At 45.8% G+C, this 13,615-nt stretch overlaps 1 protein-coding gene across 1 annotated transcript in view; it reads right to left on the bottom strand.

The window, feature by feature from the left end:
- The window catches only part of LOC126282282 (odorant receptor Or2-like), a 31,914-nt gene extending 23,463 nt beyond the window's left edge, over positions 1-8,451 (bottom strand). Inside the window, exons 1-3 of the mRNA XM_049981935.1 lie at positions 7,634-8,451; positions 7,371-7,470; positions 7,130-7,234 (exon numbers count right to left, since the gene is read on the bottom strand). Of these exons, the coding sequence (XP_049837892.1) occupies positions 7,130-7,234; positions 7,371-7,470; positions 7,634-8,451 (1,023 nt within the window). The remainder of the gene's footprint in view (positions 1-7,129; positions 7,235-7,370; positions 7,471-7,633) is intronic.
- Positions 8,452-13,615: the final 5,164 nt, after the last annotated feature.

The raw sequence follows: 13,615 nt of genomic DNA, 5'->3' as shown, positions 1-13,615 counted from the left end.
GCGACCCCGGGGTTCCTGCGCTGGGGACTGGTAAGCGCCGCCAGTCCTCTGTCACCGTAAGCTCTGGGCATACTTCAGCGACCACCGTGCGGCACGGCGGTGGAATGTTGTGTGTCTCAGGGAGTGGGGATCTTGGCTTGGCCGCCCGGATCGCGAGGATGGAATAAACCTCTATATACAACCCCTCAATCTCAAGGTGTGCTGCACGCTGATGAGATGCATGACTGTTGAGGTAGAACAGTCGTTAGCAGACAACCTCTGGGGAACCTGCCGCACCTCAGGTGTATAAGGCTTACCTAGGCACGCGGGGCTCTGTCTATGTGGACTTCTAGTTCCCTAGCTGCTCGTGGGACCGAGATGGATCCTTCGAAATCCCCTTTTCTTCTTCCCAGCGGAAAGGGTGAGCCACTGGAAGGTTCTAACACCCAGTCTCTTAAGAGGGCTCGTGCAGTCAGTCCCCCTGACTCCGGCACTTCTTTGACAAGTCCAGTCTTAGGTAACAGAAAGCATTCTGGTAATCCGAATGTGTTTCTCATCGTGAAACGGAAGGAGGGTAGTTTCGAGAAAGTTTCGCCCTTCTATATACAAAAGGGATTGGAGGGCATCTGTGGCTCCTTAAAATCGGTGAAGCGCATACGTAATGGGACCTTGCTAGTGGGAACTTCCACTTCCCAGCAAGCAACTAACCTGCAAGCTGCTAAATGCCTTGGAGAGTATGCCATATACACTTAACTGCACAGCACCTTGAACTACAGCAAAGGTGTTGTGCCATGGCGAGTTCTAGTTGACATTCCCAAGGACGAACTGCAACGTGAGTTGGCTCCGGAAGGTATCGTTGATGTCTAACACATCATGAAGAGGGTTGATGTCAATCTTGTCAAATCCGACTCCTTTATTCTGACCTTCAGTAGCACAAAATTACTGAACATGTTAAAGCTGGCTTCCGTCGCCTTAGTGTGAGGCCTTATTTCCCGATCCTAATGCGCTGTTTTAAATGCCAGCGTTTTGGGCATACCACCTTACGATGTAAAGGCGAAGCGACTTGTGGAAACTGTGGTAAGGCTGCTCATGAAGGAGTTGGTTGCTCGTCTCCGGCTAAATGTATTCATTGCTCTGGGAAACACCCTGTTTGGAGTAGGGACTGCCGAATATTTTTAGAGGAACGCAAAGTCCAGGAAATCAAAACATCCAAGCGTATCTCCTATGGTGAGGCGAAATAGATCTATAAGTCGATGCAACCTCCCACATTTACTACATCTTTCGCATCCCTGGTTCAAAAGCCTAATCCAAAAGTCGATGCCTCAACACAGGCCGAGGTGGTGAGTGTTGGCACTAACACCTGCAGCCGTCAGTGCACTTGCAACGCAGCCAGTGTTTCAGAGCCAGTCGCCCCTACTCGAACGGCAGACAGGAGTACAATGGTGAACTTGGGCCAGCCCCTGGCGCCTCCAACAGCTGAGGCTGTTCCAAAGCCCAGTGCGCCAATTACCACTCCCACATCAGCTCCCCCAAAGCCCACCAAACCATAGAAAGCTCCTGTACAGCAGCAACACCGGGTCAAACCCCGTGGGAAACCGTCTGACCATGCGGGTGTTGTTTTACGTGAGGCTTCATCTGACTCTTACCCCAGAGTTGATGGAATACGACGTATGTGTGGGGCAATCATCTCGCCCCACACCTGCCCCTCCACCTGCTGCGGTCTCCCCGCCCCGTCGGAGAGGCAGGATGAAGGTGCTACCCCCAACATAGATGGCTCCCATACTTCAGTGGAACTTGCAGGGGTTCAGGACGCATGTGGAGGAATTTTGTCTACTCTCTCAGGGTAGGCCACTGTGTCTCTGTCTCCAGGAGACTTATTTCCATCCCTCATACTCCCCTGAGCTGCGAGGCTAGACACTCCACAAAAAGGACGACCTGCGAGGAGAGTGAGCTAGAGGAGGTGTAGGTATTTTCGTCAGGACGGACTACCACTCCTCGCCTCTCTCGCTTATGACGTCTTTACATGCTGTCGCTGTGTCCGTGCACGTACGTCATCCATTGACTGTCTGTTCACTTTAGTTGCCCCCACATGACGCACTTGATGAAGTGGCCCTCACCGACCTTCTTACACAGCTCCCCCAACCATTCATTATTTGTGGTGATTTTAATGCCCACAATGTGCTTTGGGGCTCTGCAATTTCCTGCCCCAGGGGTAGAGCAATCCTGTGCCTACTTGCTCAATACAGGACAGAGTACTCATTTCTGCACAGCGACTGGGTCGTTCTCTGCCACTGATCTCTCGCTTTGCTCTCCAGCTCTTGCCACCAGCGCTCACTGGGAAGTGGTCGCTGACTTGCATGGCAGTGATCATTTCCCAATATGGATTCACCTGCCAGATGGCGTGGGCGCCGAAAGGAGGCCACCACAATGGGTGCTCAGTGGAGCTGACTGGACACTTTATAGCCAGTTCTCCCAATTCGACCACTGTGCGACTGTTGAGGTGTGGGTGGATCATATTACCGAAACGGTCCACCACGCCGCTGCAGCATCCTTCCCCCGGAAGAGGCCACCTGTGCCTTGGTGGAGTGCAGAATTCCGCTCTGCAATCAGGACCAGGCGTGCGACTCTGCGTCGGTTCAAGTCTCGGCCGACTGCTGAGAATCTTGCAGTATTTCGGGTGGCGAGGGCAAGGTGTCGCCGCATTATTCGTGAGAGCAAGAGGTGGTCATGGCAACAGTTCCTGAACACCATAAATCGTTCCACCAAAAGTTCCATTGTGTGGGAGACCATCAGGAGAATTTCTGGCACAGGAGGGAGGTGCCCCATAGCTGCTGTAATGAATAACGGCACTCTCCACACGGATCCGCGAGACATTTCCCAGACTATGGCAGCGTATTTTGCCATAGTTACTGCAACAACCAGTAAGGATCTAGGTTTCCAGCGCCATAGGGCCGTTGCTGAGAGATGTAGTCTGGACTTCCAGTCCACCTCTCATGAAGTTTACAATTGCCAATTTTCTATTTGGGAGCTGGATTCTGCATTGTCTGGAGCTCGTGACACATCCCCTGGTCACGACAGGATCCATTACAGTATGCTATGGCACCTCACATTGCGCAACAAAGAAATCCTCCTCGCACTTTTTAATGCAGTTTGGGCGTCGGATAACTTTCGTGACGCGTCGCGTGAGGCAGTTTTAATTCCTATTTTAAAACCTGGGAAAGACCGCACGAGCCCGAGTAGCTACCGTAGTGTTGCCCTCAATAGTTGCATAGGGAAGACCTTGGAGCGGATGGTCAACCGCCGCCTTGTCTGGATGTTAGAATCCCGGCAACTCCTTAGTCGCTTTCAGTGTGGGTTCAGGAGGTTTCGTTCCACCTTGGATAACCTTGTGCTCCTGGAGGCGGCTATACAACAAGCCTTCCTACGCCGTCATCACCTTCTAGGTGTATTTTTCGACATTGAGAAGGCCTACGATACCACTCGGAGGCGTCTCATCCTGGAACAACTTCACGAATGGGGTTTTCGTGGTTGTCTTCCTCTTTTTATTCAGTCTTTCCTCTCGCCACGATATTTTAGATAACGAATTGGTGACGTCCTGTCTGATCGCTTTGAGCAGGAGAACGGTGTCCCTCAGGGTAGCGTTTCAAGTGTGATTCTCTTTGCCATCGCTATTAATAGAATTACTTCCATAGTGAAAAGTTCTTTCCAGTGTTCTTTGTTTGTGGATGATTTCTCTTGTTTTGCTCTTCTTCAAGCCTTGCAACGACAACTCGTCAGTTGCAACTTACGGTTAGACGTTTGGATGACTGGGCGATGAAGAGTGGTTTTAAGTTTTCCACCGAGAAGTCTTTGTGTGTTATTTTTAACCTTTCTCGTTCGATTTTAACCTTTCCTGAGTTGCGGATGAGGGACACTATTCTTACTTTTAAAGACACGGTGAGGTTTCTGGGACTCATTTTTGACTCGTAGCTCACGTAGTTGTCTCATCTTAAAGATCTGAAACGACGGTCACTTAAGGCTTTAAGTATTTTAAAGTGTCTTAGCCACTGTACATGGGGAGCTGACAGGACTTGTCTGCTCCAGTTTTACAGGGCGTTTGTGCGATCTCGGCTCGATTATGGGTGCACGGTGTATGGGTCTGCGAGGCCTTCTTACTTACAGATGTTGGACGTTGTGCACCATGAAGGGCTTCGGTTGGCCACTGGGGCATTCCGAACTAGCCCCATACCAAGCCTCTGTGCAGAGGCTGGTGAACCGCCACTTCCTATGCGGCGACGGCTACTTACGGTGCGCCAGGCGTATAAAACTTTGTCCACACCATACACCCATGGATACCATACCGTTGTTCAGCCTCCTCTGGCACAGTTATTTCATAACCGGCAACGTGCGACGCAGCCCTATGTTATTCGCGATGTGATGTCTATGGCTGGTCTTCGTGTTTTGCGTCACGGTTGGAGCAGATCTCCACCTTGGCTCCTCCGTAGCCCCAAACTTATTTTAGATTTGACTAATTTTAAGAAAGATGGCACACCAGATTTTACATTCCAATTTCTGTTTTTTAACATTTTGGATGTGCAACACGGTTTCACTGTCGTGTTCACAGATGGCTCCAAACAGGAGAATTTCCTTGGCTGTTCTGTAGTGTTCCCTGAACAAGTTACCCGGATTCGCCTCCCTGCTGAATATACCGTTTTCGGAGCGGAGCTCCACGCGATCCTGGAGGCACTGGAGCAGATGAATCGTGTTCGGGGCGATCGATTTCTTCTCTGCTCCGATTCTCTTAGTGCCTTACATTCACTGCAGAACCTGTACCCGACTGAGGAGATGGTCCAGCTGATACATGACCAACTGTACTAGCTCCAACGGCGGGGTACAGAAGTATCCTTCTGCTGGGTGCCTTGTCATGTCTCGGCATATGGGGCAATGAACAGGCCGATCAGGCTGCCAAGGGGGCCTGCAGAGAGCAGGATGTGGTCCTGCGTACTATTCCCTTGCAGTCAGTCATGGCTGCACTCCACAGGAAGTGCATGGAGTTGTGGGAGGACGAATGTCTGGCGGTGACGGCCAATAAACTGCGGTTGATAAAGTCAGCCACTCGGCCGTGGCGTTCCTCCTGCCGGTTGCTCAGGCGGGAGGAGGTGGCCCTCACACGTCTTCAGATCGGGCACTGTCCTCTCACACATAGGTTTTTATTACGGCGGGAGGATCCACCGTTTTGTGATGTTTGTGGTGTGCACATCTCTGTCCGGCACATTTTAACAGACTGCATTTTATACCGTGATGCAGGGGCAGAAGCACAGGTTGATGGGGATCTGCCTTCTGTTTTAGCTAATGATGAGATGTGTGTGTCTAGGGTTTTTAAGTTTTGTGATGTGCCTGGACTCTGGCCTAAACTTTTAGGCTGGAGGTTTTAGTGTATTGCAGAGGGGCTGACTCCTCCCCTTTTTTCCTTGCGGTCAGCCTGCCACTTCCATCTGCTACATTGTTTTAACTTCCTCTATCATTTTCTTCCTGTGTTGTCCATATTTTACTGCTGACGCTCTGCTTCATCCCACGCTTTGGTGTGGGTGAGCACATGTTTTTCAACGATTGTTACCCATGTTTTCTGTTCCGTTTTATATTCGTGCTCCGTGATTTTTCTTGACACCAGTCTCACCAAGTTCCTGAAAGGGCGCTGAAGACCTTGCTGCCGTGCGCTCAAAACCCCTCTACTACTATTACTACTACTACTACTACTACTACTACTACTATGACCACTAAGAAAATGATAGATTCTTCACCATGAATCTGCCACATACAGCTGTAAGCAACATACAAGTCAATATTTTTAATGAACAAATTTTGTAAGAACCTGTGAGAAAATCTGCACAGCTAACGGGACACACACGACACTGTACTGGTAATGGGACTGTTGGGTCTTGAATAGCTTGCTAACCTGCGTTCTCTGTGTGCACCCTGCACTCTGAGCAGTGCGTCGATTCTGCACGCACACTACCAGCTTTCCGGCACAAGTATTTCGGAGCATGTCGTTCAGTGGACATTGTTAAACAAACATGGTGATTCCCAGCAGAGGTCCTCTACGTGATCACATGTTGGTTCTACTACAACGTCAGTTACGATGTCAGTGGGCATAGAACATAGACCAATGGAAATGTGCCGCCTGTTAGGATGAATCATCTGTCTTGGTACAAGTCGATGTTCGAGCTAATATAGTCTGTCAACCAGCAGAATCGCTGATCAACATATTCTACGCGCAGTGGATGGAACTCAGTGGCGGCAGTATTATGATATAGTGAATATTCAGCTGGGCTTCCACAGGACCTGCGGCAGGAATCTAATGCGCCGTGACGGTTTTAGACTTCATGAACATTACTGCGATCCAGCTGCATCGCTTCATGCCTTTTCTCATGCCCGACAGCGATGGCATCGTCTAGAAGGACGACTGTCCGTGTCACGAGTACAGAATCGTGTTACAGTGGTCTGAGGAGCCAGATGGTGATGTCATGTTCGCCTGTTGGCCACGAAATTTTTCTGACATGAATGAGATTGAACATATGTCGGACAATATTGGGTGCGAGCACGTCGCCATAGATCTGACGCATACTTCAGGAAAACTGCGTGACCTGTGATGGACATACCGAGCCTAATGTATCTTGAAACGTACGATGGAGCTTTAGAATCCGTGCTACTTACAGCCGCTGGTGCATTGTCGTCAAAGGGGGATCAATATAGTATTGAGAAAGCGATATAATTTTTTAGCTCATCAATGCGTTCGCCATCACAGGAAACTTCTTGAAGGAAGTTTTGATTGGCGAACGTCTGACCATAACGTCCCCTACGCTTTCTTTTGCTTCAAACGATCAGCTCAAATCAACAGCAAAGTAATCGAATATTAATTACTACTTGGAAATATCTCAGGCAAGAAACAATTTTACGTCATAATTTATGTCCACATGAATAAAGATAACGTTAAACAGTTTTATCTGTATCTTCGGAAATGAAATTTAATATTTACTCAAAAAACATTATGACTACGTTTCTGAGTGGTACCTTTCTTTTTGTCCTTTAAAATGAAAGAAAGCTTACAAAGAATGAAAATCTTATGCTAGACAGAAAGAACCGTATCTATAAACCGATTGTAGTGACTTACCTGATATAATATATCTTCAGCGTACCAGCAATACATGAATACTTCGTACATGATGAGTCCTAAGTATCCTTGCAACATCAAGAGCGCTGCAATGTTCTCGGTATTCTATAAATGGAACGATATACAAAAATTACAACAGGAAATTCAGTCAATAATATACAAATGTGTGCCACGTGCAGTGATGTGAGTATCGAAGACAAAAATAAAACTGATTTGAGCGATTGATGGACATAGAACATACCGTAGAACTTTGGTAGAGTGTGACGCAAATAATGACAGTAGCTCCCATGAACTGAAGGAGGACTGTTTTGCTCACAAGCCTTTCGATTTCTTTAATTAACCTGTAAATGGAAAAAGCAATCTAACGCAGAATGTAGGACAATATTTGCTCATTTCTTTATAGACTTATCCTCATAATGAATGCGGTTTAAACACTTAGACATTTTGCGACTATATATTTTATCAAAAGTGACCTTTAACATTTGCCTTGCAATGCTTACTCACTCTATGATATCCTTATGGTGCTCGATGCAACTGCAGAGATTTTTCCACATCACCTCGCCACTGGAAACTTCGAGCGAAAGTTCCTCCTCTGTCTTCTGCTGTTTACTACTGCTGGTGCTGCGGTTTCCATTCATTTTCCCAACACGTCTCAGTCTAGCGTTGAGAACCTCCAGTTGACCAGCTGCGTGAATTATCATGGATACAAAAAGCAAGTCTGGACCCACTGCAGTGAAGAAACTGTACTGCATACTGAAGTACTGCAGTGTGCTGAGCATTTCGTAGTAAGGTGTCTGCGTGTCCCTGCTGGAGTACCAGGCCGTGGCAGGAAGTTCCCTCTCCGGTGGAAATACGCCGAGCTTCCGCATGATACTGGGAATTGTAGCCCAGACACCGGGCATAGACCCTCCCAGAAAAGTCATGTACAGCGTGACAGCTCTCGCAGATCTGTACGACGCGTCGAGGATAGAGATCGTTTCTGAATCGCCAGTTTTCTTTTGTTCCGCGCTGATACCGTCTATTCTGTGCACCATGCGAAAAAATTCTTCTTGTCTGAAAACGAAACTAAAGAATTTTATTAGACTTAGAATTATGCTAATCATAAGACATGTGTCATGGGTGACTTTGTCAATGTTTCCCCAGAAGTGCCAGAGGGCCTGAATCTGAGCGACGAGGAAGCTGAAGAGCGTGAAGAGCACCCATGCTCTGTACAGTAGGTACCACTTTGGCTGGATCCATGGCGGTCTCCACATACCAGCAAGCGCAAGAACACGAGCATTTATCCACAGCCCAGTATCTGACCAGGGTACGTTCTCCGACATCGCGTCCAGGCCACCTGTTAAAAGAATCACGCGGTATGTATAAAACCACTACTCCACATAAGACACTAATTTACTTTGTACAAGGGCGTGCTGAAAAGTAATGCCTTTGCCAAATCTTTATGTAAAAACTCTTAATGCTTGTTAAAAAATACATTATTCACCATGCGTGCGTATCTGCAGTCGTCTGCCACTAGGGGGCTCGGAATTGTAGCGCGTAACTTGGCGGTGTGTAGCCTAATCACGTCGCTGAGAGTGAAACAGTGTTGGAGTCGAGTTCGAACACAAAAGAGCACTCTCCCCTTCAGCATCCGCACAAACCGACGTCATGGTTTCACTATCATCGGTCATCAAATAGGTTGAAATGGGTCTGAGCACTGTAGGACTTAACATCTATGGTCATCAGTCGCATAGAACTTAGAACTACTTAAGCATAACTAACCTAAAGACGTCACAAAACACCCAGTCATGACAAGGCACAGAATATCACTGACCCCGCCGGGAATCGAACCCGGGAACCCCGGCGCGAGAAGCGAGAACGCTACCGCACGACCCATCGAACATCCTCGACAAAGTCCGGACTTGACTGCATACGATTTTCATGTTTCCAGAACTTAAAGACCACCGTCGATGACTTTGATAGTCATGAAGCAGTGCAGTGCAATGAGAGGTGAGGTAGTGGTCTGTCAAGACATACTCTATAGTGAAGGGCCGCGCGAGGCGTCTTGTCAAGGAACTCGCGGCTGCTTCCGTCGGAGGTTCGAATTCTCCCTTGGGCATGGGTGTGAGTGTTGTCCTTAGCGTAAGTTAATTTAAGTTAGATTAAGTAGTGTGTAAGCTTAAAGATCGATGACCTCAGCAGTTTGGCCCCATAAGATCTTACCTCAAATTTCCCATAGTGACGGAATCAACAAACAGGTCTCTCGTTCGGAGAATTGTGTTCGTCACCAGACTGACTATGTTGAGAAATAAATACGAATAATATTGATGTAGAATGTTAGTAACGTTTGTTTTATTTTGAAGGTCTTAAGACCTTTTGCAAAAACATATTGGGGGTCTAACTACTCAGCACACCTTCATGTATAAAACACATAAGCGCTTCCCATGATTCCTCAGTTAGAATACAAAACAGCATTTAAAAAAAAAATATGTTGTAAATTAGGAATATACATCCACAACGATTTGACGTGAAAAGGTATATCACAAGTATAAAGAGTTTTGTGTGTACCCGATGGCCCATTGCGATTCATTGAAATCTTACTACTCGAGTGTAAAGTGTTGTCTTCTAAAAATATCGGTCATCCGATTACTGGGTATTGATCGCCATTCTGTAGCTGTGATGGAATTCATAGAGGAACTAAAGAGGGTCGAGAGGGTGCCTATCCAATTCCAATGCCAAACGCTCTAAGTGTCGTGTATCTTAGAGAATATTACTTTTAAAATTATCGAATTATATAAGTACTATTACTTCGTCCCTCACGTTTGTAGTGAAATGCCAGTGAAGTTAAAATAAGAATAAAACAAATGAACATGGAGGTAAGCATATGTTCTTTTTCGGTTATACTAGTAGAAAACGTAATAGAAAGTGTAAAACATGATAATTCCGCCACATAGTTTGCGGGTTTAGATGCAGATGTAAGGTTATATTCTAAATGAATAGAACAGATATTATAAAAGGGGGAATATTTACTCCCTTAGAGCTACTACTACTCATGGTAGCACTGTGTGGTAATTGGTCTTCACGGCCGAGGGAATCAACAGCACTGGTCGTGTAATGCTTTATTCTGTAAAGTGAGCTACTTCAAATGAGGAGATCCTACGGAACAGATTTAATTTTATTATATGTCAGTTGCGTTTCATGACAGCGCTAGAATTATTTATGGTTCAGATTCCCACAATGTGTGAGTGTAGTGCAACATCTCAAACGACATTGCATTGCCACCAAAATTAAGTTTCTCATCCTGTATTTCTGGATTTCCGGAAGGCTTTTGATACTGTAACACACAAACGGCTTGTAGTGGAATTGCGTCCTTATGGAATAACGTCTCAGTTATGTGGCTGGATCTGTGATTTCCTGTCAGAGAGGTCACAGTTCGTTGTAAATGCCGGAAATTTATCGTGCAAATCGGAAATCACTTCTGGCGTTCCCCAAGGTAGTATTATAGGCCCTTTGCTGCTCCTTATCAATATAAACGATTTGGGAGACATCCGTCTTCGGTTGTTTGCATATGACGCTGTCGTTTATCGACTGATAAAGTCATCATAAGATCGATACAAACTGCAAAACGAATTAGAAGAAATTTCAGAATGGTGGGAAAAGTGGCAGTTGACCTCAAAAACTGAGGTCATCCACATGAGTGCTAAAAGAAACACATTAAACTTCGGTTGCACGATAAATGAGTCCAATTCCAAAAGTAGTAAATTCAATTACATACCTAGGTATTACAATTACGAACAATTGAAATTGCAAGGAATGTGTAGAAAATATTGTGGGGAAGGCTAACCAAAGACTGCGTTTCATTGGCAGAACACTTAGATAATGTAACAGACCTACTAAGGATACTGCCTACACTACGCTTGTCCGTCCTCTTTTAGAATATTGTTGCGCGGTGTTGGATCCTTACCAGATAGACCAATGGAGTATATCGAAAAAGTTCAAATAAAGGCAGCATGTTTCGTATTATCGCGAAATATGGGAGAGTCACAGAAATGAAACAGGATTTAGGATGGACATCATTAAAAGAAAGGCGTTCTTCGTTGTGACAGAAACTTCTCACGAAATTTCAATCACCGACTTTCTCCTCCGAATGCGATAATATTTTCTGACACCGACTTACATATGGAGGAACGATCACGAATATAAAATAAGGGAAATCAGCGCCCGTATGTAGGTGTTCGTTCTTTCTGCGTGCTATACGAGATCGGAATAATAAAGAATTGTGAAGGTGGTTCGATGAAACCTCTGCCAGGCCCTTAAATGTGATCTGCAGAGTATCCATGTAGATGTAGATGTAGATGTAGAAGACGCGGCAACCTGTCCCCTCAAAGGGTGAATGGGCGTGACCAGGCGGCCAGTCTCCTCATTGGCCCTCCACCTCAAACGACTCGAATGCATCATCGTCCGCTACTCGCCCTGTGGTGGGGAGGGGGGGATCCATCACGTCGGATGCATCAAGAGGTGTCTCGGAAGCAAAACAAGTCACACGCGAGCTGTCCCATGTGACGCGTATCTGCTACATCACGAGGCAACAGCCTGAAGGTGACTGGCCGCAACCAAAAGCGCATTGAACTGTTTGCGGTTTGCAGCAAGATCCTCTTGCATGAGAACACAGTATCGGCGCACTCTTACCATCCTAGAGAAACTAACAGAAGAAGCAAACTGCAAAAGCAGACAGAATCCTAGATATGCGACTTGCTACCCTCCTTATATTTCTGCAATTGATGCTGATGCATGAATGAGATATGTAGCTGGCTGTTGAGTAAGAAATTACTGCCTTACAGGGTGAGATCAGAAGCCTTAAATAAAAACACGCACGAAATTTAATGAATAGAGTGCGATGAAAAAACAGAAAACGATAAGCACTTAACTTATTTCTCGGAAGATGCATTGAGGTCGAACAAGATACTTCGCACCTTTTGATATAAGTGAATGCAGCGTAATCGAATCATTGGCGGTCCATCGAAAAGCAAATACGGTGCATGGTTGTAGTTGTTATTTTGGTCTTCAGTCCTGAGACTGGTTTGATGCAGCTCTCCATGCTACTTTATCCTGTGCAAGCTTCTTCATCTCCCAGAACCTACTGCAGCCTACATCCTTCTGAATCGGCTTAGTGTATTCATCTCTTGGTCTCCCTCTACGATTATTACCCTCCACGTGGCCTTACAATACTAAATTGGTAATCCCTCGATGTCTCAGAACATCTCCTACAAACCGATCCCTTCTTCTAGTCAAGTAGTGCCACAAACTCCTCTTCTCCCCAATCCTATTCAATACTTCCTCATTAGTTACGTGATCTACCCACCTAATCTTCAACATTCTTCTGTAGCACCACATTTCGAAAGCTTCTATTCTCTTCTTGTCCAAACTATTTATTGTCCATGTTTCACTTCCATACATGCCTACACTCCATCCAAATACTTTCAGAAATGACTTCCTCACACTTAAATCTGCACTCGGTGTTAACAAATTTTTCTTCTTTAGAAACGCTTTCCTTGTCATTGCCGGTCTACGTTTTATATCCTCTCTACTTCGACCATCATCAGTTATTTTGCTCCCCAAATAGCAAAACTCCTTTGCTACTTTGTGTCTCATTTCTTAATCTAAATCCATCACCATCACCCGATTTAATTCGACTACATTCCATTATCCTCGTTTTGCTTTTGGTGATGTTCATCTTATACCCTCCTTTCAAGACACTGTCCATTCCGTTCAACTGCTCTTTCAAATCCCCTGCTGTGTCTGACAGAATTAAAATGTCATCAGCGAACCTCAAAGCTTTTATTTCTTCTTCGTGGATTTTAATACCTACTCCGAACTTTTCCTTAGTTTCCTTTATTACTTGCTCAATATACAGATTGAATAACATCGGGGAGAGGGTACAACACTGTCTCACTACCTTCCCAACCACTGCTTCCCTTTCATACTCCTCGACTCTTATAACTGCCATCTGCTTTCTGTAAAAGTTGTAAATGGCCTTTCACTCCCTGTATTCTACCCCTGACACCTTTAGAATTTGAAAGATAGTATTCAACACGGTCAAAAGCTTTCTCGAAGTCTACAAGTGCTACAAACGTAGGTTTGCTTTTCCTTAATCTTTCTTCTTAGATAAGTCGTAGGGTGAGTATTGCCTCACGTGTTCCAACATTTCCACGGAATCCAAAGTGATCTTCCCTGAGGTCGGCTTCTACCAGTTTTTCCTTTCATCTGTAAAAAATTCGCGTTAGTATTTTGCAGCTGTGACTTATTAAACTGATAGTTCGGTAATTTTCACATCTGTCAGCACCTGCTTTCTTTGAAATTGGAATTATGATATTCATATTGAAGTCTGAGGTTATTTCGCCCGTCTCATACACCTTGCTCACCAGACGGTAGAGTTTTGACAGGACTGGCTGTCCCAGGGCTATCAGTTGTTGTCTACTCTGGGGGCCTTGTTTCGTCTCAGGTCTT

Source organism: Schistocerca gregaria, chromosome 7 (assembly GCF_023897955.1).
Source record: "Schistocerca gregaria isolate iqSchGreg1 chromosome 7, iqSchGreg1.2, whole genome shotgun sequence".
Classification (NCBI taxonomy): Eukaryota; Metazoa; Arthropoda; class Insecta; order Orthoptera; family Acrididae; genus Schistocerca; species Schistocerca gregaria.
This window is presented reverse-complemented; position numbering and strand designations above follow the sequence as displayed.